This window comes from Colletotrichum godetiae (assembly GCF_030913485.1).
Source record: "Colletotrichum godetiae strain CBS 193.32 chromosome Unknown BDP55scaffold_7, whole genome shotgun sequence".
NCBI classification, from domain to species: Eukaryota; Fungi; Ascomycota; class Sordariomycetes; order Glomerellales; family Glomerellaceae; genus Colletotrichum; species Colletotrichum godetiae.
The window spans coordinates 1,058,484-1,084,354 of record NW_026851255.1 but is presented as its reverse complement, the minus strand read 5'-3'; the positions used below and the strand labels follow the sequence as shown (position 1 = coordinate 1,084,354).

The 25,871-nt window shown below is 54.5% G+C and overlaps 6 protein-coding genes across 6 annotated transcripts; 3 read left to right on the top strand and 3 right to left on the bottom strand.

Moving 5' to 3' along the window:
• Nucleotides 1-2: 2 nt before the first annotated feature.
• On the bottom strand, nucleotides 3-4,409 carry BDP55DRAFT_545462 (uncharacterized protein; the record flags this gene model as incomplete). Its single annotated transcript, XM_060568576.1, has 4 exons — nucleotides 3-46; nucleotides 100-3,834; nucleotides 3,930-4,129; nucleotides 4,336-4,409. 4 exons carry the CDS (start codon nucleotides 4,407-4,409, stop codon nucleotides 3-5), a joined length of 4,053 nt encoding a protein of 1,350 aa, XP_060433688.1.
• Nucleotides 4,410-7,683: 3,274 nt separating this feature from the next.
• Nucleotides 7,684-8,475, bottom strand: BDP55DRAFT_386007 (uncharacterized protein). Its single transcript, XM_060567191.1, has one exon. The coding sequence runs from the start codon at nucleotides 8,226-8,228 to the stop codon at nucleotides 7,830-7,832; it is 399 nt and encodes a 132-aa protein (XP_060433687.1). The 5' UTR covers nucleotides 8,229-8,475; the 3' UTR covers nucleotides 7,684-7,829.
• A 1,091-nt stretch (nucleotides 8,476-9,566) lies between these two features.
• BDP55DRAFT_628519 (transmembrane GTPase fzo1) lies at nucleotides 9,567-12,356 on the bottom strand (the record flags this gene model as incomplete). Its single annotated transcript, XM_060571913.1, has 2 exons — nucleotides 9,567-9,928; nucleotides 9,995-12,356. 2 exons carry the CDS (start codon nucleotides 12,354-12,356, stop codon nucleotides 9,567-9,569), a joined length of 2,724 nt encoding a protein of 907 aa, XP_060433686.1.
• Nucleotides 12,357-12,717: 361 nt separating this feature from the next.
• On the top strand, nucleotides 12,718-14,335 carry BDP55DRAFT_652342 (Snf7 family protein). Its single transcript, XM_060574108.1, has 5 exons — nucleotides 12,718-13,023; nucleotides 13,083-13,297; nucleotides 13,357-13,417; nucleotides 13,477-13,734; nucleotides 13,790-14,335. Exons 1-5 carry the CDS (start codon nucleotides 13,018-13,020, stop codon nucleotides 13,928-13,930), a joined length of 681 nt encoding a protein of 226 aa, XP_060433685.1. The 5' UTR covers nucleotides 12,718-13,017; the 3' UTR covers nucleotides 13,931-14,335.
• A 2,941-nt stretch (nucleotides 14,336-17,276) lies between these two features.
• BDP55DRAFT_725379 (protein phosphatase 2C) lies at nucleotides 17,277-19,090 on the top strand (the record flags this gene model as incomplete). The annotated part of the gene is made up of 2 exons (XM_060579005.1): nucleotides 17,277-18,536; nucleotides 18,587-19,090. The coding sequence occupies 2 exons, from the start codon at nucleotides 17,277-17,279 to the stop codon at nucleotides 19,088-19,090; spliced, it is 1,764 nt and encodes a 587-aa protein (XP_060433684.1).
• Nucleotides 19,091-21,868: 2,778 nt separating this feature from the next.
• Nucleotides 21,869-25,601, top strand: BDP55DRAFT_652328 (uncharacterized protein). Its single transcript, XM_060574107.1, has 3 exons — nucleotides 21,869-23,153; nucleotides 23,204-24,987; nucleotides 25,051-25,601. Exons 1-3 carry the CDS (start codon nucleotides 22,177-22,179, stop codon nucleotides 25,437-25,439), a joined length of 3,150 nt encoding a protein of 1,049 aa, XP_060433683.1. The 5' UTR covers nucleotides 21,869-22,176; the 3' UTR covers nucleotides 25,440-25,601.
• The last annotated feature ends 270 nt before the right edge of the window (nucleotides 25,602-25,871 follow it).

Genomic DNA, 25,871 nt, shown 5'->3' with positions numbered 1-25,871 from the left:
GTTTACTGCCCGAAGGAACTGTGGCTTTGATGCGCGTCTTGAAGAACTATGAAATTGTTAGCTTGGGGTTGGAAATTTGGTGACAAGGCCATGACTTACTGTGTAGTACATTCATCTGACCGGCGCGATCTTCGCACGCGACCTGCAAGCCAGAGCCCTCAACCAAGTCAAGGCAAATGCTGTTAGGCAGCTCCTGAATTTCCATGTCGGGAATGTAGGGCACCCGAAAGTCTGAGAGATGGTATCTCTTGACTCCGGCACCAGTAGGCTGCTTGTTCTTGGCGGCGGTGCCAACGGCGACGGCGCTCAACATCAAGAACCCCTGGGAGTCCAGGCACATGCTGCGACGCTTCCATAGCAAATTGTCTGGGAATTGGACGTTGACATCTCCCATGAAAGCCTCGATGGTGGGCTGCTGGAGGCGGGCTACCTCTGATGCGTCCTCCTCCTGAACTGTGGGAGAGATCGCAGTCGGGGTCATGGTCTTACCACGCCCGGCGCTGCTCAGGGATGACGAGAGGCGACGCATGAAACGACCTGCGCGGCCCTTCTTCTTGTCGCTAGTGGTGGATTTGCTGTCGTCGCCAGAGCCGCTGCCCTCTGTGAACATGGATGGAGACATGGCACCGCTCAAATCGTTCTCCTTGCTAATGGAAGATCGACGGCTGCTGATCGAGAGACGGCGGCTGAGACCACCAGAGTTTGCGTGAGTCGAGGGTGGCCTTGAAGGTGACTTGGAGCCAGGAGACATGGGAAGAGGGGCGGTCAATGCCTCTGTGGAGGGTGAAGTGAGTGACTTGCGACGGTCCTTGATAAAGTCCTTCATGATGCTGAGAGATGAGCGCCGCGGCGCTTCTTCGACATCCTCCTTGACGTCAATGGACTGAGAACAGCGCTTCTCCTTTGACAGTCTTCGCTCCTGAATAGTCTCTTTGGAGGGTTCCACTGCAGCCAGGTTGGCCGGCGGGAGCGGAAGCTCAGCCTTCTGGTGATCGACAACCAACGGCGACACCTTAAGATCAAGTCGTTCGAACTCGGAAGGGTTCTTGGGCGGCTCAGGCGCCTTACCAGCCTGGCTAGGGTCACGGATGATTCGCGCCGTGACAGAGATGGATTCTGGGCGACCTCTGGGCGGGTTGCTGCCAGGCATCTCAAACATTGAAAGCCTGTTTGCCATGGACCCCGACCTACCACGGCCTGCAGTCTCCGGAGATGACTCTAGCGACTCAGTCATGATAGGGGGGACAGGACTGGCGCCACGCGTCGAGGGCCTCGTCCTGTCAACAACAGAAGGGGAACGAGACGGCGGATCCCGAACGCTTCCCCTCTTAACGGCGAAGAACGCTGAGGATGGCCTCGGAGCCTTCAGAGTGCTGCTGCTTGTGTCCGCTTCGACAACACCGGGTGCATGAGCGGACAGTTTTTCCAGAGCCTTGATACGTTGGGAGATGCTAGATCCAATCTTGTTAGGCTGGTTTGGCTTCAAATGATTGTTGCCCTGCTGCTGCGTAATCTTGTGTAAAAAGGCTGCGCCAGATGAGATTGATCTCTGGCTTTGGGCTTGAGCCACATCCGCAGCCGTGAGGCCCCGCACTGGGTTCGAGATAGTGCGCACAACGCCGCGCGAAGTCGGCCTGCTTGCGTTCTGGAGTGTCGGGCTTGGGAAGACTGGGGTGATGGGCGATTTGGACACAGTAATATGCTGTGCTTGCTCAACCGTAGCAGAGTGCAGCTCATCCATCAAGTCCTCGTCGTCGGAGATAACGTCGTCTGCACGCTTTTCAGGTACTTCCAGGTCGGTCCGAATTGGTTCAACAAGCGATCTCCGCTTGCACGCCTCCGAGGCTGCCGGAGCCTCCCCGACAACACTGTCGTTTTCCTCTACCGCGGTAGGCAGTGGCTCTGTGGGTGACTGTTCTTCAGGCGGCACGATGGTGAGAACTTCGACAGCGGCAGCCGATCTGAGATCCTGGGTCGAGAACTTGGATCGTGGAACTCTGAGTCCGGGCGAGCGAGGAGACAGCGGCGACTTGGGAGACACTTCCGCCGGCACAGAAATGGTGTCACTGACATCCAGGGGTTCTGGCTTTGTTGATTCGACGGGAGCCTTTGGCTGAGTTGGGCTCGTGGAAAACTTGGAGATTGGTAAGCTAAAGGTGGGCGATTTGGGTTGTTGAGCCTTGACTGCTACCTTCTCAGTCTGAATTCGTTGTTCCATGGGCTGGGCAGGTCCAGAAGTTTCCGCTTGCTCAGTGGCAAGTTCTTGTGTTGCGGCCGTGGGGGGTTCGTTCTTGTCCTCGGTCGAGTTCTCGTCGGCAGGTGTAGTTTCCATGCGCTCGGGAACTTCGATCGGGGCGGTTTCGGAGGAGTCGGTAACTTCATCTTGAATCGCGGGGGTGAGCTCAACGACCGGCTCGGCATCGTCTCGTTTCTCACTAATATCGACCTCGGGCTTGTTCGATTCAGGGGCCGCAGCCTCTTCGGGAACAGGAGCTTGCTCGACCTCCACCTCCGGCTCGACTTCCTCATGCACCTCAACCATATCCATATCAGCATCAAGCTCCTCTTCCTCGAGCTCCTTTACTGTTTCTTCGGTGGATTCGGAAAGCGATGACGCCTTGGTCGACTGGTCTGGTTCGGAAGACGCTATGATGGGCGATGCAGGGTGAGAGTCGCTCTGGGTGAATTCAGAGGCCACGTCGGTGTGGACAGAGACTGACGATGCATCGACCACAATGCCTGAGTCCGCCTTAAAGACCGAAAGTCGTCTCTCGCGGTCGTCGTCATCCGCTTCGGTAGCAAGGGTCTGCTCGGTTATCTCCTCAGTGTGTTGGACAGGCTGAACCTTTTCCGAGGTGACCTCCTCAGCAGGGACATCAACGACAGGGGAAAAGGCGGGTTGTTGGTTCATTTTCTTCTTCTTTTCCCTCAGTTGCATCGCCTTCATCAGACGCGCCTTTTCAGGCGTCATGACCTGTTTGGCGGAAAGGGTGGTGAAGGACGGCATCGCGGATTTAATTGAAGCGCCCGAGCTCGTTGTGGGTCGCCCTGAGCTCGTGTGTGGCCTAACGGGTTCATCAACCTGGGAAATGGGATCCCCGTCGGGTAGGGGTATTGAAGTGGCGGCCAAGGAGATTTCGGTTGTTTCGTCGGGGTGGGCTGGTTCGGCAGGATCCAGAGTATTTTCCTTGGACTTTCCCTTTTTGGAACCCTTGGAAAATAGCTTGAAGCCAGAGGGCATCTGCGAAATTGGTCGGAAAGCAGCCCCCACAGCAGCAGTTCCTGTGCGAGCACGGCCAGCAACGTCGAGAGATGGTCGTGGGGCAAGTTTGACTCTGGGTTTGCCGTAGGTATAAGATGACGAAGAATAAAGCTCGGGTCGCAGGGACTGCGATGACATGCGGCGTCCTTCGTCTACCGATTTCGAAGGTGAAGGCGGTCTGGCGCCAACGAATTCGGGCGGCTCCAATGATGTAGAAAACTTGCTCTCTTCGGGCGAATTGGCAAGGTCAGCATTCAACGTCACGGGCGGGCCTTCGATTGGCGATTTCGGGGTTTCTGTCGAATCCTCTGTCGCGTCTTCCACCAGATTATCGGGACCGGTGGATTTTCGCTTGCTTGCTCTCTGTTCTTCTTCTTCTTCTTCCGCAATTTCCATCAACCGTCTCCGTCTCAAAGAGCTTGTCGAGGACGAGGTCGATCCAGACGCAGCGTGCAAGGAACAGGCAGCAGATAGCTTAGTATCCTTGAGCTCCTTCGCGGAAGCTATCGAGAAATCGGTATTGTACGGCGCAAACCGCTCGCAGACGGCATTGAAGTGGACAGTGACTCGAGCTACAATTGACAAACAGAAGGCCAAGTCAGCTTCATTTCCCTCTGGAATGGGGGAAAGACCAAAAGAATGCGCCACAGCCTAGAGACAAACCCACCTTGGACAAGCCGAGAACAATCTTCGGGAAGATATTTGATGATTACGTTCCGGCGTCGGTACCTCAGAAAACCAAATAAGGGCGAGTGGTCCTCGTTGTCATTTTCGAATTGGGCGATGTTGTTCCGGATCTCTACAATGCCACCATTCCCGCGGCCCAATAGTTCAACGTCGTCGCGACTTGTATATTTGAGGAGGAACCTATATTACGCAATAGTCCATGACGTCGGTTAGCCTACGTGAATCTAGCGGCGCCTCAACGGCAAGCGAAGAGAAGGGAATTTGCATGATGGGATATAAAATAAAAAAAAAGCGGTGAGCGGCCTGTGAGCAGCTCTGGGCTGGCAAGCGGTGACAGGCACGGAAAAGACAATGGTTCGGTGGGGATAAAAGGGAGGGGATCATACCATCCTCCTGGTTCAGCAACGGCAGCCTCGTGGGCCTCCTTGACCTTGGGGTCGTCCAGACCATTGAGCGACATCCTCCCTGTCGGCTTGGCGAGCTACGAGTAGCACAACTGGGAGGGTTTGCGGTGGTCGTGGTTGTCTACGTCGGCGGTCGTGGTCGGCAGACGTGGAGTGCGAAATGCGCGCGGCGACTGCGACTGCGACTGGGAGCCGGGAGCTGTACGGAGCTGTACGGACGTAGCTGCTGACGAGGCTGGTATCCGGGGGACTGCAGGGCGAAATCGAGTGGATTCAGACGGAGGACCAAAAAGTGGTTCGGAAGGGGGGGTTTTCGTCGCTTAGTATGCTATGGCTGGACCGATGGCGGTTGCGATTTTCAGGGGTAAGGCTGAAGAGTGCAGCGGCGACAGCAGCAGCGGCAAAGGCGGCGACATGTAGAACAGGTCAAGGGGCATGGGCGAGCCGCACATGGGCACCAAGAAGTGTCGTGAAGAAAGAGGGGCAGCACAAAAGAGAGACAGGCAGAAGAAAGCGTGTCTGGCCGTTTGTTGTGTAAGATGACGGTACGGAGTAGGTAGACGAGGGTTGAGAAGTGAGATTTGAGTCGTCTATGGGAAATGCGACAGGAAAGAGAGAGTGGGAAAAGGTCGTGTTTGAGCCACGGACCTCGACGAGGGGAGCTTCTTGGTGGAGGCCGAGAGAGACGGGAGAGTGAAGACGCGAGGGGTGTCTTGGGCGTCTATGAGGTAGTGCCAGTAGGTACCATAGGTAGATAGGTACGGGTAATGATAGTCTGATCTGCCCAGGTCCGGTCTGGTCCAGGTCGCGTCTGCCGGCTCGGGGGGTGGGTGAAGTCGTATTGATGTACCAGTTTGCTGCAGGTGAGGTGGTGGTCGACGCGCGGGATGAGAACGCAGTGCAGCAAACAGGGTTCACTGCGCACCAAGTACCAATGTAGGCGATGGAGGTGAAGGCTGAGATGGAGAGAGGTACGAAGGCAAAGGTACCTCTTGAGGTGAGGGTGTAGCTACTGCTAAGGCAGCCAGGTAAAATGAATGGAGAGAAAGGTAATTACGGCTGGACCGTGGCAAGGGCAGCAGAGTGCCGTGAAGAAAGGCGCAAATGAAGAATTGGATGGATGGATGAGACTAGTACGACTAAAGAGCTAAGGGTCTGAAGGGTTGAGGACAACAAGGGGTCCAAAAGAAGGTAGGGGGGCAAAGGAAAGAAGATAAGGATAAAGAAGAGAGAAAAAAAAAGTAGTTTAGGTGCCGAGATGTATCACAAGTCGCAAAATTCGCACACTGGAGATGTCGCTCTTCGTAAGGTGCCTAAGACAGACACGCAGAAGTTGACAGCAGGAAAAGTATTGATTACGGATATGGAGTGGAAGAAAGGGGGGCGGATAGGAGAGAAAGAAGCGACAGTTGGAACTTCTTTCCTTGACATGGAAGTCTCGTCGAAAAGGAACCCCAACTTGCTGTCTCTCACTGGCACGCCGTACTGACAGGGTAGGGGCGATTGGGGTCTACCTGCCGTGCCTACCTAATTAATAAGGTAAGGTGGTAAGGTACTTTGTACCTCGAGGAAGGTAACGGGTCCCTTGCCTGCCTGAAAGACCGGGCTTGACAACGGAAGGCACCAAAAGTGATCATACAGAAGGTGTCGCCTTCCTCGTCACCTCCGCCAATTGGCTTAGTAAAGAAGCAAAGGGATGTCGCATTGGCGAGTGTCACTCTCTTCTTCCACTTTCAACCTCTTGTCCTCTGCTCATCGTCGCTGAACTTCATCTCGAACCCACCACGTCCAACCAACCACCACCTTGAACCACCTATCCACACTCGCACCGGTCCTGCAGATACCTACAGCTAAAGGCTAAAGCACATCGCGCCGGCTGTCCTCGGGCCCCCCTAGATCTTCTCCCTTCTGGGATCCCTTTTGCGGGCTTAGGGGGTGAAGGGGATCAACTTTGGTCTAGGCGTTAAGGGGGAAAAGAACGGGAATTCTTTAGAATCAGACCAAGGGAGACGGACGGACACCTCGACGAAGTACAGTGCACTACGAAGTTCGAACAACCATGATGCCAATACCATGCAACCAATCAATGACTGAAGCTTCTTGCATTCGTCTGCAACGCACCCTGGAATCGCTGGGACTGCTACTTGAGAAGCGCAACACAGACCACCATCCATCCCGGTGGAGAGGCATGGAGCCAGAGCACGGGGCATCTCCGTCCTGCAGCAAATCGGTCCCTTCCAAGCCCTCCAATTCGGACTGATCGCTGCTCCAAAGAAACTCTGTTGACGTTGGCTTCTCTAACAGTACCCTTCTCTATATCTTATTAGCCACGAATTGATGCCTACTAGGAACTAGAACGGTGAAACTGGAAGGAATGGCCCTACCATTTACCTAAAGATTCAACGAGGACCGTTTTGTTCTTTTCCAACGACCAAAGAAAACATTACCTTCCAATGCCCCCCCTATTCTCCGCCATCACGTTACGCCACGCCTCGCCGCTACTGGAAAGCTTGCTAGGGGGGAACAAAGCGACGCCATCTTGTCATTCGCCGTCAGCCCACGTAAGTTCCTCTCAGACACTATTTTGGACGCGACAACCGCGCCGAGAAAGGTCAGAAAGAGTCAGGTCAAGACACCGGTCAAGACACGAGATGACAAGGCATGGAGCGACAAGACTCACAGAAGAGAGAGAGAGAGAGAGAGACACCACCCAGGTAGGCGGACAGAACGTGGCAGGTCCGGGGGAAGAAGGGCAGTGAAACGTCCAATGCTGCCGCCGGCGTCCCGGAACCTGAGTAAGCTGCACATGCACGCCACGCTCACTGGATGCTAGCTACAGGATCGACTCTCGATAATAAGACGTTCCAATATACACGGGATATTGAAACTACTTCAACATGTCCGTGTCGCAAGTTGGACGACATGCGACGATTAGGTTCCGGGGGGTCACTCTTTTCTGCACCAGCCACTCACTCAAGTCAGATAGGTGGCTGCCGTCATATTTTGGGACATGACGAACGCAACTAAACGTCCCCATTCCTCCACTGTTCAACGGTCAAAGAAGCAATAATGACTAATGACCACTTACACCCGCCACGACTCAGGTTCGGGAATAGAACCATGGCGGGATGAGCAAAGTTCGTCCCTTCGGAATGATCTCCGTATCCCACCACCTGCCACCACATGATCGACCCTGTCTTTCTTTTTTCAGCAAAACTCTGAGCCAAAATCCCAAGGCTTGACGTGAACACTGAATGATGCCACCCTGGCTGGTTCCCGACGCGATGGACTGCCAAGTGGAGGTAGCAGAAAGGCTCTCTGTGTCTTGCTTCAACGACACCTCGATCAACCACTCCATCGCATGCTGTTTGCTACACATCAACCAAGACCACCGTGAGTGTCAGCGAGATCATCGTTCCGAATACAACAACGTTCCAACGTCCCTAGGCTCACACATGGCGCAATGAGATAGCTGTTCAACGAATCTCACCGTATCTCCACCGGCGGCTCGGCCATACGCTATGACCTTTGTCGAATCCACCACGGCCTGCCTGCCAAAGAAGCCCAGGCACGGAAATGAGAATCAAATCAAAAGTTCGCCGAATCACCACCGTGAACGCGGCGTGCCCTCGAGCTTGGGAATAAATCCTCACTTCAATTTCTCGCTGCCCATTTCCTCCCACTGCCCAGAGACCGGTACCGTACCAGCCGTTCGAACGCGTGGGTCTCTCACCAAATGTCTCTTCTCGGACTCGTTTCCCACCTTCACTGAGCTCTCTATGCATCTTTCTAGAAATTCCATTTATCCAGCAAAAAAGAGGGGCAACGGTAGGGGTCCTTCTCTCCAAGCGCATGTTATCCGTCCTCGGTAGCATTTGTCAGTGTTTCGGACGATGCACCTCATATTAACCTCCGATCTCTCTCATCCCATCACGTCACAAATCTGGCCAAACTATTGCGGACCTTTGTCTTGGGAATTTGGGAGCTCCCAGAGTCCCAGCACCAGCAGCACCGGGAAGCTTGCAGGACTGTTCTAAGGGTTAGACTTCTCAGACCTCAGATAAAGTGCCTGCAGCTCCTAGCGTGCAGGAGAAGATCAGGCAGGTGCGGAGTACATACTTCAAGTGTGCAACGTGTAGCATGCATATTCCTCCCCCGCCCTCTCATGCAAGTGCGGTGATGCATAAAACAACGAATTTTCATCACATTGGAGCAGCGCGGTCAAAGCGTAGTGAATGCTTGAGTTCGCTGGCATGCCGTATTCGTTCATCGCGAGTTGGATGAACTCGTCACTTGAATAAAAATCTACTTCATCCATGTCCCTATCTATCGTTCGACCCCTCAGCATCTCGTAAATCGACGTGTTCATCTAATTCTTCAACGGGCAAACGGGTCCAATCATGGGGATGGAGGGGTCAGCGGAGGCTCCGTCCCAGCATCCAGAACGCCCGACATTAGCTACGGATAGGTACGAATACCTATTAAAGTCCATCGCGATTGTGGGAAAGATTTCTCTTGGCCTTCTTTGATTATAGGCAAGACTCTCAGGTCTCAGGAAGGAAAGAGCCCAGCGGCGCCCCGGCGCTAGCTGGCTCCGGTTTGCAGCTCCGGACTGGAAACTGGGGGGCCTCGGCAGCGTTAGACGGCCAAACGGCTCATACGCTACGTAAGCAAGCGGAGGTTGAGGGAGATTGCATATTCGTACGGAGCTTACCTCCATCTTCTTGACTTTGAGCCGTCCAAAGGTTGCCGCCGCCGGTCGGTCGGTCCATCATGTTCGGAACCAGGACCCGAATTGAAGCTGAGAATTGAGCTGATGCTGACCGCTGACGCTTGGTTCGGACTAGAATCCCGCAAGAGCGAATAAGCTCGTGACCATAGAGCACGGCAAGCACGATTACGTTATTGAGAGAAACATCATGTGTATCAGGAATTAGGTTGATTCTGCCTCTACGTATATGCCTATCGTCATGTGCCGTGCTCTCAAAGAGACACTTTTTCTTGCAAAAAACAAAAAGGTCAACGAGGAGGAAAGGGGGGATATAAACTCAGGTATACATCGAGGGGGAAGGCCCAGTGTTGCGAAACCACCGGATATTAAACGCCGTTTTTTCCATGCTTGTCGTAAGGTATAGTTTGTGCCACATAAAAAACAAGGAATTGAGATGGGTATTTTGTTTTTTTCTTTCTTGTTCTTCGACATTGCTTTTCGTTCAGTGAAGGCCGGCACCGACGGCGCCCGGCGGCGGGGCATCCAGGTCGACGCCCTCGACGACGGTCCTCTGCTGCGCGCTGTTGCGAACGAGGTTGCCAAAGTACTTTAGCGCGACCTCGCTCTCCTGGCGGACCTTGAGCGTCTCCTCGCGGCGCTTGCCGAGATCCTTGACGGACTGCTCGAGACCGACGCGGAGGTTGTCGGCGGGGAAGCGCAGGACCTTGCGGACGGAGCCCGAGATGCGCGTAGAGTTAGTGTGCACGTAGTCGACTGCCTCCAGCTGAGCCGCAATCTTGGCCGAAAGCCGGTGGGGCAGGGAGTTGGGGATCTGGTTGAGAATGTAGGCGACGGCCGCGAATGCTGAAAAGGGGGGTTTGTTAGTTCCGTGATGCTGCTAGCAAGAGTGTGAGATTTGAAGAAACTTACAAGCTGCGAGGATGGCAGGGACAATGAGGCGACGCAGGTTGTCGTTGCCCATGATCTTCGCTGCGCTCAACGCGTGGTCCAACCAGCCGCTGGAACCCATCATGCGAGGAACGAGAGCTCCCGCGACAGTGAGAGCCATTCCAGTGCCTGCCACCTTCTCCTGCTTCTGGGCGATGGTGTGCCAGTCGACAAAGTCCCAGAGTTCAGTGGGGACATCGACATTGCGTGCCATTGAGTCGCGCTTTCTCTTGAACATGACGTCGGGCCGGAACACCAGGCTTTGGTAGTCGTTGCCGAGATGCATGATGCCGAGCTGCTTGATGGCGTTGACGCCGCCAACCGTCTTGGTCTTTGCGTGGTCCTCGCAGGCAACAACCGACTCATGGATGTAAGACATCATGGCTTCCTTGAGCTCTTCCGCGTACTCAAACGCATTGAAGATGCCCCGGTAAGGGACGCCGTGGTTGTTGTCCCCAGCATGGTCGATAGCCGTGCTGAGGGTCGTCCGTGTGTAGTCGTAGACCTCCTTGCACGTCCCTTCGGTAATCTTGTCAATCTCGTCGCCAACCTGTGCGGTGGCCTTCCGGCTTGATTCGAGCTGGGGCTCAATCTCCTTGAGTTCCTTGACGACGCGGTCAAGTTCGGAGTTGGCAACCTCGGAGTTGACGTTGGCAAGAACGTGGACGTCGTTCAGGATGTTGAGCAGATAGGTCTTTGCCGGTGCCAGCTTGGATCTGGCGCGTTTCTCGAGGACGAATCTTCGCAACGACTGCTCGAGGTTCTCAAAGTCTCGGATCTTCTCAACGTCCTTGCCCTTGCCCTTCGGGTCGTCTCCAGGGTCATCACCACCACCTCCGCCACTGCCTCCACCGGAGGGCCCGCCCGGGTGCGCGGGAGCTGTAGGAACAGCATTACTCGAGACGAAATGAACCAGCTCATTTGATTCCTTGTGCGTTCTCGGGCTGAGTCCGTGGACCTGGTCGAGAATCATCTTTTGGCACCTGTTTTTGTCTCTAATGTTGTCGTAGCCATTGACAACAATGAAAAGGTAGGCCTTCTCGGCAGCGGCTGCCCAGATGAACTCCTTAGCCGTCATAGTGAAGTGATTCGCAGCTGATACCACGAAGACGACGACATCGATTTCCTCCTGTCGGGCGAAAACAGCCGTCGTCTTGGTTGTATCAGAGTTGAGACCCGGGGCATCGATCAGAGCAATATCCACCACACCATTATTCAGCAGAGATTCGTCAATGGTTCGTACGTCCTTGACGTAGACCTTGCACTGGGTGTATTTCTCGTTGTCCACCACGAGCTCCTCGAGCTGCGCCAGCTTGTAAACGTCGTATGTGCTCTCGTTATGGCGGTCGTAGTCGGCGTCCTTGTGAACAGCGTGCACCTCTTCGAGGCCTCCGTTCTCCCTTGCATCCAGGACCTCGCAAAAGATTGCCGTGCAAGGTTGTTGATCCTCGGGAAGAACCTTTCTTCGAAGCAGAGCATTGCAGAAAGTCGATTTTCCGGCATTCAAATCACCAGTGATCAAGACTTTGCTGGATGTATCTTCGATTCGTTCTCGGAGGTTGAGTAAGTGTCGGACGCTAGAGCTGATCTTGCCATCCAGAAGGGAGGCGATGGAGCCCTTCTCCAAGGAGTGGACAAGCTCTGCCTGGTGAAGCGAGCCCAGCTTGAGGTCTAGTTTGAGGACCGAAAAGTCTTGGGCGATTTGGGGGGTGACGAGTCGCGGTTCTTCCGGTGCCCGTCTTTCCTGGGCCCGGCTCGACTCGGCACTCTCGCGGGCTTCTAGCGATGTAAAAGATCGTCGTAAGGATGGAGGAGCGGTCGGAGACGACGGAACTGACGAGGCGGACATGGACGCGGGGGCTTCGCCGATGGTTGAGTACGAGTGTGACGGGGCAGGGCGTGCTCCCTCGGCTCGCTGAACAGACGGATAATGTGCTGGCCAGGAAACATTCATCTCTTGCAACTCCTTCAAGAGCTCAATGACCTTGTTGATGGAGCGACCCAGCGTCACTCTGTGGGCATTGTACCACAGCTGGTGAATAGCGCCCGCCTGACTGCGCCGGTCAGCTTCGGAGAGCTGGCCATTGACAGGAGTCGGAATGTGTCGGTCGCCAGAGGATGTCATTGCGTTGCCGTCCGCGATACTGCCGCCGTACCCAGAGTCGTTCTCGAGGAGCGACTGGAGATGCGCTGCATGTGCAGAGGTGGAGCCGGATCCAACGGTCATGAATTGCGGTGGCCTGCTCGATGACGGCACTGGTTGGTAAGGCGCGTCGTTGTCGTCCTTTTCAAGTTCCTGGTCCATGGGTGCCTTGCCCTTCTTTGAGAAATAATCTTGGCTCATTTTCAGTCGGTCGAGGGTTGAAGCAGCATGGTCGAGCAACCAAAAAATTGCGAGTTAAGGACGGGAAGAAAGGGGATTTGTTTGGGAGGCGTCGTAGTTTTAGCGTGTAAGGTCGGTCAAGAATGTTTTTTAGGGAAGCTCGTCATGTACTCCATACAGAATGGAACTCCCAGCGCATGATTTTGGGCGGAGCGGCAAATTTCCCACCATCCTTTGTCGCGGCGCTTCACCCATTGGTTCAAAAACTCGAGTCGGAAAATGCCGCCGCCATCCGAGGCCGGGCTGCCACGGGCGGTGAGGTGCCACGCTGCCACGGTGCCTTATCTAATCATCCACGTTATCTAGTCCCCAGGGTGGGAATGGAAGTTGGAACCTGGTCGGACCTTTCAGCGGGTCAGCGCAACCGGTCTGAACAGTCACCAGTGCACCACCACTCGCCAGTGGTTTCCTTGGAAGTTACCTGACTCTGTGCCAAGCTGTTGTACGTACCCTTGTCCGTTACGTGAGTGCCAGGCAACCCGAATACCATTCAACCTCCACTATCAACTCCTCTCCGCGATAGCTACACAATCGCTACCATCGACTTCTTGAACTCCTCGCCGCTGCTATTCCGATACACGACGCTTCACCCGTTCCAAATCAATCGCACCCGGCCGCCACGATGAACGTATGCTGCGCGCACCTTTCCCCGCCACGACTCGACCGACTACTAACCTTGTGGCCTAGATTCTGGAATGGGCGTTTGGCAAGCGAATGACGCCAGCGGAGCGTCTGCGCAAGAACCAGCGCATGCTTGATAAGGCGATCCGAGAGTTGGACCAGGTCCGAACCAAGCTGGAGAAGCAGGAGAAGCAGTTGATTACCCAGATCAAGCAAAGTGCTCAGAAGGGACAGATGGGCGCCTGCAAGATTCAGGCCAAGGACTTGGTCCGGACAAGAAGGCACGGAGCCATGGAATCCAAGGGTATATGGCGCATACTCCGGCTGACTGTTGTTGCAGATACATCGAAAAGTTCTACGGCATGCGCAGCCAACTGCAGAAGATCTCTCTCCGGCTTCAGGTACTACTCAGCTGGTCTCAAGGATTCGCGGATACTTGACTGACACTTGAACCTTACAGACATACCGCACCAACGAACAAATGATGACGGCCATGAAGGGCGCAACCCAAGCCCTCGGCACCATGAACCGATCGATGAACCTCCCGGCTCTTCAACGCATCGCAATGGAGTTCGAGCGCGAGAATGACATTATGGACCAGAGACAGGAGATGATGGATGACGTTATGGATGATGCCATGGATGTCGGTGCTGAGGAGGAAGGCGAGGAAGTTGTCGAGCAAGTCCTGGAAGAAATTGGAGTTGACTTGACATCGGCGGTAAGTACACGCATCGAGGAATCGGTGGTTCATTGGCTAACGAGGGGCTGTACAGCTGGGCGAAACACCATCTGGGATGCAAACTACGGCCGTACCCGAAAGCAGAGTCGCCCAAGCAATCGGAGGAGGCGGAGGTGGAGGTGCGGATCCCGGCGACGACGACCTTCAGGCCCGCCTCGACAGTCTTCGGCGGTAGTCACAGCAATGGAGCGGCTGGTGGAGTGATGACGATATTTTGCGGACGACAGCGATGTATGAGGGAGGCAACGGAGCAGCTAGTTTGTTTTGTCACATATGGAACGGCGTTCCAGGATAAGGGAAGGCGAACTTTTTCTCAAGCCAGGCTTCTAAATATGCAGTACGTTTGCTTCGAAGGAAGTTGCTGTGAACGAGCCGTGAATTGCCATTGCTATCCGGGAAGTGTCATCGCGATATTGCGTCATTCGTCTGCAGCCAGGACCGGTGGCCCCGCTGAGACGTCTGCATTTTGCAAGGCCGAAAGAAATGGAGGATTCGTCTGCGCAGATGAAGATTTCAGCACTTCCTGAGTTTACTACTGGCAGCGTGCTAAAAAAGCTTCTTACGTTTCAAACCATCACGAGAGTGTAGGAGGCATCTGCCTCTGGTTGAGTGCGCCTTTACTTACAGCATGGTGATACTGGGTGATCGACTATCCATGAATGCGAGCCACGTTTATGGGTTGTCTGACGCACATAGTTGTGCTGTCTAAAATACCTGGTATGCAACGGGGTTGAGAGCAGGTCGTCGTGGTGAAAGTGAGGGTCCAGGCCAGTTGTTGCATCATAACAATCACACAAACCTGCCACTCGTAGAATGCCATGTCGGCACTGATGGCCCGAGTCAGCGATTCTGTTAGTGTTAGTCAAGCAGATGTGGGCCATGGCATGTCCCCGAAGTAATTTATATATTCCAGGCCAGCCCAACCCAGCCAGATGGACCCCCGACGGCCCCCGATTTCTCGGAACAACAGGTTGCTTGTTTGCTTGTGCCTATGAGGTTCCATGGAGGAAGATATAGACGGATACTTGATCGATACCTTAAGCAGGTACCCTTACACGCCCCGCTTGATCGGCAGGGTTTATATGCCAGCTGAGCTGTCACGCCAACACGTCGACCAGCAAAAAGCAGATCCGCTCTTGGTCCATGGTATCAAGGTAAACCACGCAATATCACTATGCGTCGTGCCTGTTTGTCGTGTAAGTAAGCTTGATGGTGGCCTTTTTTGGGTCACAGCAACTGACGCTTTGGGCAGCGAACACTGAATTCTAGACTGGGTCGGAGTGCCTAGCTTAAACGCACATCTTGACTTTCGGCCGAGGCTCGTCTTACCACCAGCGTGCTAAGTAGATTCTGTTCGATTGCCATCGTATCTCCGACATGGTAGATTCGCATTGAGAGAAGCAATGGCAATGTGTTCCTCGCATGCGGCATGACTGGGGGTCAAGGTTGAACATGTTCGTTTATGCGTTACTTGAGACGCCTAACCATGCAAACCCAAACACGCGATTTACGTTTCCACCTCGAGAAGACTTCTAACAATTGATGCCATGGATGCTTACCTGGCAGGATAACGAGAACGTAATCTGATTTGATATTTTGGCGCTGGTGATCGGCGAGAGAAACGCCGATTTTGACCTGGCATTTCTATTGGGTGGGTGTTGGAGTGAGGTCAGTTGTCCACTTTGAGATCGAGATCACGCTCGTCACTTCAGACGGAGATAGTGAAAAGTAGAATCCATACCTTACTATGAGAAGAGTCTTTTTACGAAGAGCGTGTGAGATTGTTTTAGAGCTCATATTACTATACTTCATCCCCTCTCTGTTCCTGCAGCTACTCTGGAGCATATGACCGTCAGTCAAGCCAAGAGCTACAGTCCAAACATCAGACACATCTAACAAGAACAGTCGAAACTGCCGGCGTGCCCTTTGTTTCTTGGCTGAGGGATCCAGACCCAGATCCAGTTTCCCGCCGGACGCCACACACAGACACCCGCCTCGCTTCGTCTCGCCTCACCTCCGGACCTGACGCAGGTCATCACCGCCTCAAGTGAGACTCGACAACGCAGGCGGCAATACACCACTGTGTACACCACAGCCAAGTGGAGCTTGCGCCCCCCAGTTGGTGCCGTTCATCACCGAGGTGCTGAGGTGCACAACTTGCGTCGCCGACTTTGTGGTCACACAACTCTGCGTTTCTCCCTCTTCAGTGTTAAGCGCTGAGACTTCCATATCACCAAGCTCCTCGTCTACCTCACCCTACACAAGTATTTAAGGTGTTGAACAGCACTAGAACTCAGACCATGTTAAGCTATTGCAATCCCTCCTATATAGGATCGTAGGGTAGTGAGGACAAGAGTGAGATGCTCAGGCCAGGGCAGACAAGCAAAGAAAGGCCCCATAACGGAGAGCAGGTAAGCGCCCGCTAAAAACGACGGGACCCTGTGAATCGTTCCCGCCGCTTTCGCTTTTTACCTCCCCGCCAGCTTGCCCTTCCCCCTCCAACCCGGCCAACTCTGGCCTCTGCTTCCCCCGTGCCCCCCCCCCCCCCCCCCCCCCCCTCCCCCTCCTAGGCTGCTGCGGAGACACTGACCAAACGAGCCAGCACCAAGCGGGCAGCATTTCGCATCGCTCTTCCACAACTTCAACTCTCTTTCTCTCTGCCGCCTACCTTCTTTACCTTACCTTGTTCACACAACACCTACAACCTCTTCTCCCTTTCCTGACGACATCACAGCCTTTGCCATCACGTCTGGCAAACTCCAAACTGCATCCTCGACGTCTCTGTTTAACCATCAACATCCTGCTCCAACCACGTCGTTCCGGCACTCCGAATCGCTGGGTACGTCACTCTGGTGAGTTACCACTGCTGCTTCTTACCTTCTGGTTTCCCCCTCCACCATCATTCAGCCAACCTACGTCACTTGTCACCCCCAGACCACCTGAACACACAAACATCATACATGCCGCTATTGATATCTGCTTTCTCCCGTATCTTCATCAAAACCTCTCTTTTGGGGCATGCGCGTAGCAATTTCTGGGCGTCCGGTTGCGCTTCGAGACTTGCAGAGCACGTACCGGCGCCATCTTGATATCCGACGTCAGTCACATAGCGACCAGCTGGCGGCGCACTTGGTCACCATACCGCCTGCCGCTCAGAGACCAGTGTCTCTTCCTCTCTTAGCTCTTTTCTTCCTATGCATCAATCCTCTTCAGCTCGGACCCGACCCTCTACCTAGCCCCCGGTCGGCCTCGGACCATTCTGCCCCTCCATGGGCCCGACGACCGTTCCCTTCAACTACTTCGCCCAATACTGACGATACCATTATCAGACATCCATCTTCGCGACATTCCTTTTCCGACGTCCAAATCGAATCCAACGAAGACAGCTTTACTGTGAACCCATCGAATTCGATTGACTCTGCGTGCGGACCGGTACCTTTGACGTCTTTTCGAGGTTCTTTAAACTGGCAGGAAGCAAGCGTCGCAGCCTCTCCAACCAGGGGAGTGGTCTGCTGACTAGAATGTTCGGCGGCGGCTCTAACTCAGCTGTGTCCAAGGCGGAGAGCGACCCGAAAGAGGACCGCAAGTCGCCTTCGCCCGAATCCGACAAGGGTGCCTTGGCCTCCCTCAAGTCAAACGACCAGGCTGCCAGCGGCGACAAGCGGAGCGGAAACAGCAGTCCCCCCGGACGGCAGCAGGATGGCGCCGCGGATAAGAAGCGCCGTGCCAGCGGTGTTCAGAGTAAGGCCGCGGGCCTGCTGGCTCATGCCAAGAACACCCTGAACTTTTCCCAGGTCGGCCGATCCAACTCGGATGTGAGCTCGCAGACCCCTCTTCAGAAGCTGGGTAAGCAGGACCCTGCTCTCGCCGTGCCCCAGGGCCAGCACAACAACTCGGCCGGCGATTCAATTCCGGGCCCGCGTTCGACCTTCCGTGTCGGTGTTTGGGAAGATAGGAACAAGAAATGCCGTCGTACCATGGAGGATACTCACGCCTTCCTCTACAACTTTTTGCATACTCCAGCCCCTGCCATTGATGGTAAAAAGACCGACTCCGTATCCGACGAGAAGGACGCTTCTACTCAAGAGATGGTTGAAACGGACAACGGATATTTTGCCATCTTTGATGGTCACGCTGGTACCTTTGCTGCCGATTGGTGTGGCAAAAAGCTTCACATCATACTGGAGGAAATAATCCGAAAAAACCCCAACGGCCCCATTCCCGAACTCCTCGACCAAACGTTTACTTCTGTTGATGCACAGTTGGAAAAGCTCCCTCTTAAGAACAGTGGATGCACAGCTGCCGTCGCCGTGCTGCGTTGGGAGGAACGGGTCCCGAGTGACCGCTCGGCAACCGGCTCTCAGGCTATTGCGCCAGCTACTGCGGCAGCCACGAAAGCTGCCAAACTGAGCTCAGAGGAGGCTGCAGACGACAAGGCAGCATCGAGCGGTCCTGAGGCTACTCATGCCAAACTGAAAAGCGCGGCAAGCCGCCAGCGCGTTCTCTACACAGCTAATGTTGGCGATGCCCGTATTATACTCTGCCGCGGTGGTAAAGCGCTTCGCCTTTCGTATGACCACAAGGGCAGCGACGAAAACGAGGGCAAACGGATAGCGAATGCAGGCGGTTTGATACTCAACAACCGCGTCAACGGTGTTCTGGCTGTAACGAGAGCTCTCGGCGACACCTATATGAAGGATCTTGTCACTGGGCACCCGTATACGACCGAAACCGTCATTCAGCCCGAAAGCGACGAGTTTATGATTATTGCCTGCGATGGAGTAAGTGCTGTGCTCTTCAAGCAGTGAAACATGGCTAATTTGTGTTCTAGCTTTGGGATGTCTGCTCCGATCAGGAGGCTGTGGACCTGGTTCGCAGCATTGAGGACCCGGTCGAGGCCTCGAAGCTTCTTGTTGACCATGCGCTGAATCGCTTCAGCACGGACAACTTGTCCTGTATGATTGTTCGTCTCGACAAGGAGGCTTTGTTAGAGAGCCAGAATGACAAGGAGAACGCCATTGGAATCGAGCGCCCCCCACAGAATCCAGCCAAGGTCAGCGAGTCCGAAAAGATTATCCGGGAGACAAAGCAAAAGATTGCCGAGGGTGGTGCCCCGGCCATTGGCGTCTCGGCAAGCAACAGTGGGCGTGGACATGATCCTGCGTCGATTGACAATGGTGATTTCAAGCCGACAACGCTGGATGGAACCCTCGAGGAGGAGCCTGGACCGATTGATGACGGCGAATCCCCGGAGGTTGCCCCTGACACGACTCCTGCCATTCTTCCGGCCGAGGTTGAGCAGACCGATGCTGCAGCCCCCAAGAAGAGTTCTTAGAATTGTTTGAAAGGAGCATACTGAACTGTGGAGTCTCGTTGCAGTGGAATTTGGGCGTTGGTCTCGGTATCCGTTGGAGGGCAATCATGACCGAGGCTGGAGGTGTTACGGCAGCTGATACACAATCCGGCATTCCAAGATGTTCGTTGGAAGAATTGACTATTGGCAGGTTGGTGCTAGAGCGGGGGTGCGAGTTGGCACAAGGCAATGAGGCGGCCCATTGATGAAAAGGGCACCTGTCGTAGGCTATATGTACACCTAGCTATCACATGGCTTTGACTCGCGATTCTCATATCGTCTGCTGACTGTCTGTGAAACCTGTGGGCTTGTACTTGTGTAAGTGGACGGCCTGAACTCGTCAGATTCGGCCTTGTTAGGGATCAAACACCTTGTAGGAGAGCGGTGCGCGAGCCGCTTCGGTCCACGTAACCAGCGCAGCTCTGCACAATGTCCGGAACGCATTTAAAGCCAAACATGGCAGGCAAGCACATCGGCGATTAAGTCGGCTCTGAGCAAAAGCTTTGGTGGGGAGGATCTTTGTGTGTTTGATACCCCATACTGGTCCTGAGTCAAGTAGCTTCTCCGCGCACTCGGCTTCCGAGCCTTGAGCTACCCCGCGTAACTTTGTCCCCGCCGCCCCAGAGCAATGGCCAATTTGTGGACGGGAACGATAAGATTGATTGATGGATGGAAATACACGCTGTGTTGAATGGTATTATTAGTGGTACCTGCATAGAGTTCCATTCTTCCGGGTCGCTTGGGCCGAATGAAGGGTCCTTTTTCAGCTCTTGTCAACGAGGGGGGTTCTTGGCAGCCATCTCAATTGTCGTTTTTTTTTATAGCATGGGCAGAAAATATGGATAAGCTAAGCTGAAGGATTACATGTCAGACTTGAGATGAAGAGAAGGTGGTTGCGCGATCACGGGGGTGGAACGGATCTCTCTGTGACGGAGATGACGGGCATGACCATGGACTATGGACTGTGGATTGTGGACAGGAAGAGCTCGGGTGTTGTGGACGAATGTGAAGATATGATATCGTGGGTAGGCAACGTGACCTGGGTTTGCTGCGCCTCGAAAGGGGGGACGTGACCACGAGGTCAAGGTGTGCTCTGTCATGAGTGGCGGCGGCGGCTGGGGAAGTTTGGAGTTTGGAGTTGGCGGGGAGTTTGAAGGTGCGAGAAGTGTGGGCTGAGCAAAGAGAGGAGGTTGACGGTCCAGTAGGTACATAGAGAGCAAAAGTAAAAGTGGCATGCAAGTATTAGTAGCCTGCTGCGATTGGATTATGGATTTGGAGATGAGGATCGTTTGGTAGAGTAGCCTGTAGGAAGCTGAGCCGGGTGGTAAGGCGGTGGTTTGTCGCTACCGGTTGGTCCGGGTCCTCGGATGGGAGGTATCGGAGAACATTGAATTTTCATCACATCATTGAATGGTACCACCGCGTGCCCAGGTTCGGGTTTCCCCAGACTTTTTTGTTAATCATTCTCGGTGTGAGAGATGGGGTCACGGGATGCAACAAGTTGATTATAGGGTCCATGGATGGAATGGGAAACGCGACACGCAACAGGAATCGTCTGGGCTGGCGCACCCCAGGTGACCTCACCTTGCTTTACATTACGCACAAAGTACAACGGAGGCACCGAGGATAGGTGATTTGTAGCTTTGCTGGCATGGATCTCTCTTCTCGCCTGCATCTCTGGCGCGGGTGCACCGTTGTTGTCCACATTGCGCCCGTCTCGGTGGTCCTTTTGGGTTCCTTTTTGGAGGACCTGGAGAGGGGGGACACCAGGCAAGATCGGGAAGGCAAGAACGGTCGTTTTCTTTTCTTTTTTTCTTTTACCTAAAGTCAATGCTTAGTTTAGGCTCATTATGTACTCGATTCAACGGTGCAAGAGACCAGACCAGGCCAGACTATAGCCCGTCTTGTGTCCGTCCAGTTCCTGTCGTTGTTCAATTGAGGGGGGGGTGAAATGTCACGAGCGAATGACATACTCCATTGAGGGTTTTTTTTCTCTCTCGTTCTTCCATCTCCATGCTAAATGATCTCATATTTCTGATCATTGTAGTGTGTGTTTCTTGTTACATGATCTTTTTGTTTTAGAAAAAAAAAATTCCCAACGCCATTCCTATCGAGTATTGCACCCTACCAATCGCGCCAATCATAGCTGGAACAGGAGACATACGCAACCCAGACCAATCCCCTTCGTCGATAAGGAAAGAAGGTCGGCTGGCCGTTCTTTCTTTCCTTCTTTGGAGATCTTCTTGACTTAGACTTCCCTGGTTGCCTGGGTCGGGGGCCTTGTTTGACCGAAGGGGTTCGCCAACCTGGAAGTCTGGAGAGAGCAACAGCCAACAGGTACCTATCCCACAGCCTACCTTACCTCTGGCAATTGGCATCCGTCGGAAACCAGAGCCGAGTGCGAAGCAAAAACGCACGAGTACCCATACGCCCTGTGTCTGAGAAGTGTCTCTGAGAGTTCCAGACGAAGGAATCGCAGCTTGCCTCCAGCTTGGTGAGGGACGCAGACGCAAAGTCCTTGCCTACCTTAGTGAGAGAGACCTAGAGGTACCGATACCAAACGGGCGAAGGCACGGAGGTACGTATCAGCAGTTGGTCTGTTCCACCTGCCTAGAGCTCCTTCTCACCTTATCCACGTCCTCCCCAACCCCGCACCAAAGTGGACACCAGAAGAAGGTAAGCTCCCCAGCCCAGCCCACCTCGAGGCAAGTGCCAACCAACCCCAATGGCTCCAATGCAACTGGACTCCCTAGGTGACTGGCAAGCCACCGCAGCGTTGCAAAAGAAAGAAAAAAAGGACGTAAAAAGATGCGAGAACAAAAAGCACTGACCACCATCCTCCAAAAGGGCCACCCAGCTGTCCCAGTCTCCCGAATCCCAGCACCCAACGTGAACCGACAAAAACCACCCACGCCCCGCCCGTGGTGGCTGTAAACCCGTCTTTTTCCCCTCCATAAACCCGTTGCAAACCGACCTGACCGATTCTATCCATCAAAGAAACGTCGACCGAGTCGAGCCATCCATCACCCCACGATTGCAGCACATCTGCCCCCCTTCGCCGGCCCATCATGGCCCAATACCACAACACGGCCGCATCCAACTTGAGCCCGACGACCTCCAATAATCCCTCCACTGCGACCGCGACCGCAAACGCTGCCGCCGCTGCGGCGGGCCAGGCTTCCACCCCCCAGCACAAACGCGTATACCAAGCTTGCATCCCGTGCCGTCGGAGAAAGGTCCGTTGCGACCTGGGCAGCGTCGACAATCCCCACGACCCTCCTTGCGTTCGATGCCGTCGCGAGAGCAAAGAATGTTATTTCAGCGCAACGAGGAGGAAGCGCAAGGCCGAGGACGGCGAGGATCCCGAGCCCGAGGACGTCGATGACTACACAATCCGCAATGGCCGTAAGCGCGTTCACGTCAGCGGCAGCCCGCCCGTCGCCATCGACAAACGCCTCTACAGCGAGGTGCCCTTGACCCCCGGGGGCTCCATGGGTAGGAACCAACCTCTGCGCCGCCCTACCGAAGACGGCACCCCGAGCACCACGAGCCAGGCCGACAGCCGTCAGCGGAGCGACTACGTCGTCGACGACGAACCCAACGCCCAGCTCGAGAACCGCGAGGCCCAGGATCTCATGCGACCCGGCGTCTACGGACCCCACGATGCTTTGGATCTGCTCTACAAGGCGGCCACGGATAGGTCAGTCCAGCTCCGCCATGCCCAAGACGCGGCTGCTTACCACCCCCCGGCCCACAGCCCTGTGACCAACAACCACAAGCGTCATGAAAGTGTCGCTTCCATACCCGCCATGCCCCAGCAGCCCGTCATCGTCACGCCCGGTGCGATGATGAAACCCATGGGCAATGGTAATGGACGTCCCTCGGTCCCCGTGGCACTTGAGCCGCAGCCCATCGACCCGGCGCTGACGAGACGTGATCTGTCTGGCGAGCCTGGCTACCAGGACGCCATCAAGGCCTGGGGGAGGTTCAGATTCGTTAGAGCTGGCTGGTTCTCTGCGCAAGAAGCCATAGACTACATTGACTAGTAAGCATTTCTACGTCTCGAAGTGGTGATTTCAGGCTCACAATTACAAGCTACTACGAATACCTCTCACCACTTACACCAATCTCTCCACCGACCTTCCGCAACCCTGCATCTCACATCACCTTACTCACGGAAGAGCCAATTCTCACCATCACACTTCTCACCATCTCCTCACGGTATCGTAAGATTCCCGGGACAGGCGGTCAATGTCGGTCCAACGCCATTCACGAACAGCTCTGGACATATCTCCGGGGCATGATTGAGAGATGTCTGTGGGGCCAAGAGGCATTTGGGGGTGGGCTCGCAGCCATGGCTGGCGCTTCATCTGTTCCCGACGATCAAACAAGCAGCACCGCGCCCTGGCGTGGAATGAGGAAAGGCAGTCTGCGGACTTTGGGTACTATCGAGTCCCTGATGATTCTCACAGAGTGGCACCCTAGAGCCCTCCACTTCCCGCCGGCTGAGGCCATTGACGAGCTCATGCTTCCGTCATATGAAGGCAGTGACCTGATCAGCACAGACGAGCACGGTAACCAGCGACCGTCCGCTAACATCGGCGGTAAGCGACTGGATAGCTGGCTCGAGCCAGCCTGGAGAAGTGACAGAATGTGCTGGATGCTTCTCAGCACCGCCATGGGTCTCGCGTACGAGCTTGGCGTGTTCGATGACATTGACGAGCTGCTCCGCGACGGTGCCATCTCCCGCCCCGAGTACGAGGAAGAGGTGTACCGTCAACGGGCGTACCGCATCAAGCGCCTTCTGTTGATCTATCTGTCCCAGCTCGCCGGTCGTCTTGGCTGGACAAGCATGGTTCCCGAGGCCTTGCGCAAGAGCGACCCGGCGGTAACCCGTCGCCGCCCAACATCCACAGAGGGCACAACGCCTGGCACCAACCCATCGTCCATGTCAAACGCCTTCAACTACATCCCAGACCTAGAGCTCGATGACCAAATAATACACTGCTGGGCTGGCATAAGCAATGCGATGCACATTGGCAATGAAAAGTTTTTCAAATCCCGCAAGCACACCACCGATATCATTCAGAGCGGAAAATACACCGAGATGCTCAAAGACTTCCACCCGCTACTCCAAGATTGGTGGAAAGAATTTGAGCGCTTCAGGCTACCCCCTTACATCAGACATATCCTGACCATCGAGTACGAGTATGTACGCATCTATGTCAACTCACTTTCTTTGCAAGCTGTCGTTGAACGGTGTACCAACAACGCCGGTCACACGGCGCATGCGGGACACGGCACCCACGGCAACCACAACGCCGGAAGCGCGGCACAGCTATCTCCCCAGACACAAAACTATTTTGGCAAGCTGCCTCTGGGCCAGCTGGGTGGCTTCGGCGCTAGTGACCAGGAGTACATCAAAGAGGTTATCAGCGGCTGCCGTAATTTGCTCCGGACAGTCGTTCAAGGTCTCCTGCCGGGCGACTATCTCAAGCACGCCCCCGTGCGGACATACTTCCGCATCATCAGCGGTGCCATGTTCTTGCTCAAGACCTTTGCTCTTGGTGCTCCACGGTCGGATGTCAAGCTTAGCATTGATTTGATGGACGAGACTGTCAAGGCACTTCGTAATTGCATCGTTGACGATGTTCACCTGGGGATTCGATTCGCAGATCTTCTCGACTCCCTGACAAGCCGGCTTCGCAACCGTTTCATTCAGGCTCCGGCTTTGGGACTTGGGTCTGCGGATGGAAGGAGTCCGGACCCTCACGGTGTGACAAACGGCGCCGCTGCCAATGGCCAGCCGATTAACGGTCCTGAGGGTCACTCATGGGCGAACCACACCTCAAAGTTACGGGATGGGCTGAACGCACATGGTAAGCTTCACCCTGGTCTTCCAATATCTACCGCAGCACCAGAAACTAACAATGAGACCATAGACGATCCCGCTAATATTTCCGCAACACCTTTCGACCTCAGCACGGGTACCTTTCCCTACCCCTCAGGCGCAGCCTCGGTCCTGGGCCCCTCCACGCCTGCACCGCCGCCCGAGAACGGCGGAGCCGCAAGCGCCAATGGCGGCACCAACAACAACGCACCATCGTCCACGACGGGAGGCATGGAAAGCCTATTTGACTCGACCGACTGGAACAACCCGGGCAATGAGATGTGGTACCTCCCACCCGGGCCGGCCTTTTTCCAAAATATGGACAACACGGCCGTCGCCATGACGGCCGAGGGCGTCAACGTCGGCGGTCTCGATCTCCTCGAGTACATGGCCATGGACACTGGCTTCCCCGTCCTTGACGGTCCTTCGTCATTCCCCTGAACCAGGCAGGGCAGAATGACTCCAGGAACTCCAAGATTTACACATTTAAAAGGGAGGATCTAAAGAAGACAAAAAGATGAAAACGGCATCCGCAAGGTGTGTTTCATTTATACGCAAAAATGGGAGCAAGGTGACAGAGGGAAAAAAAAAAAAAAAGCAAAATGAGGAGAAAAGAGGCGACTAAACTGCCTTGGGAAAGATTGGACCGGGATGGACACGTAGCGATTGGTCTTTTGATTGTTCAAACTATATGACCTATGTACGTACGGCAACCATGAGCCGCTTACGACTCTTTTTCGCGAGGGCCATTGCTCATTGCTTCTACCTGGCAAGAAACATGATTTAGATATACCCTTTTTCAAACCCCCGTGAGGTGGTTATACCACAGATAGTAAAAGATGCGATTATGCAAACTATAACAAAGAATGGATT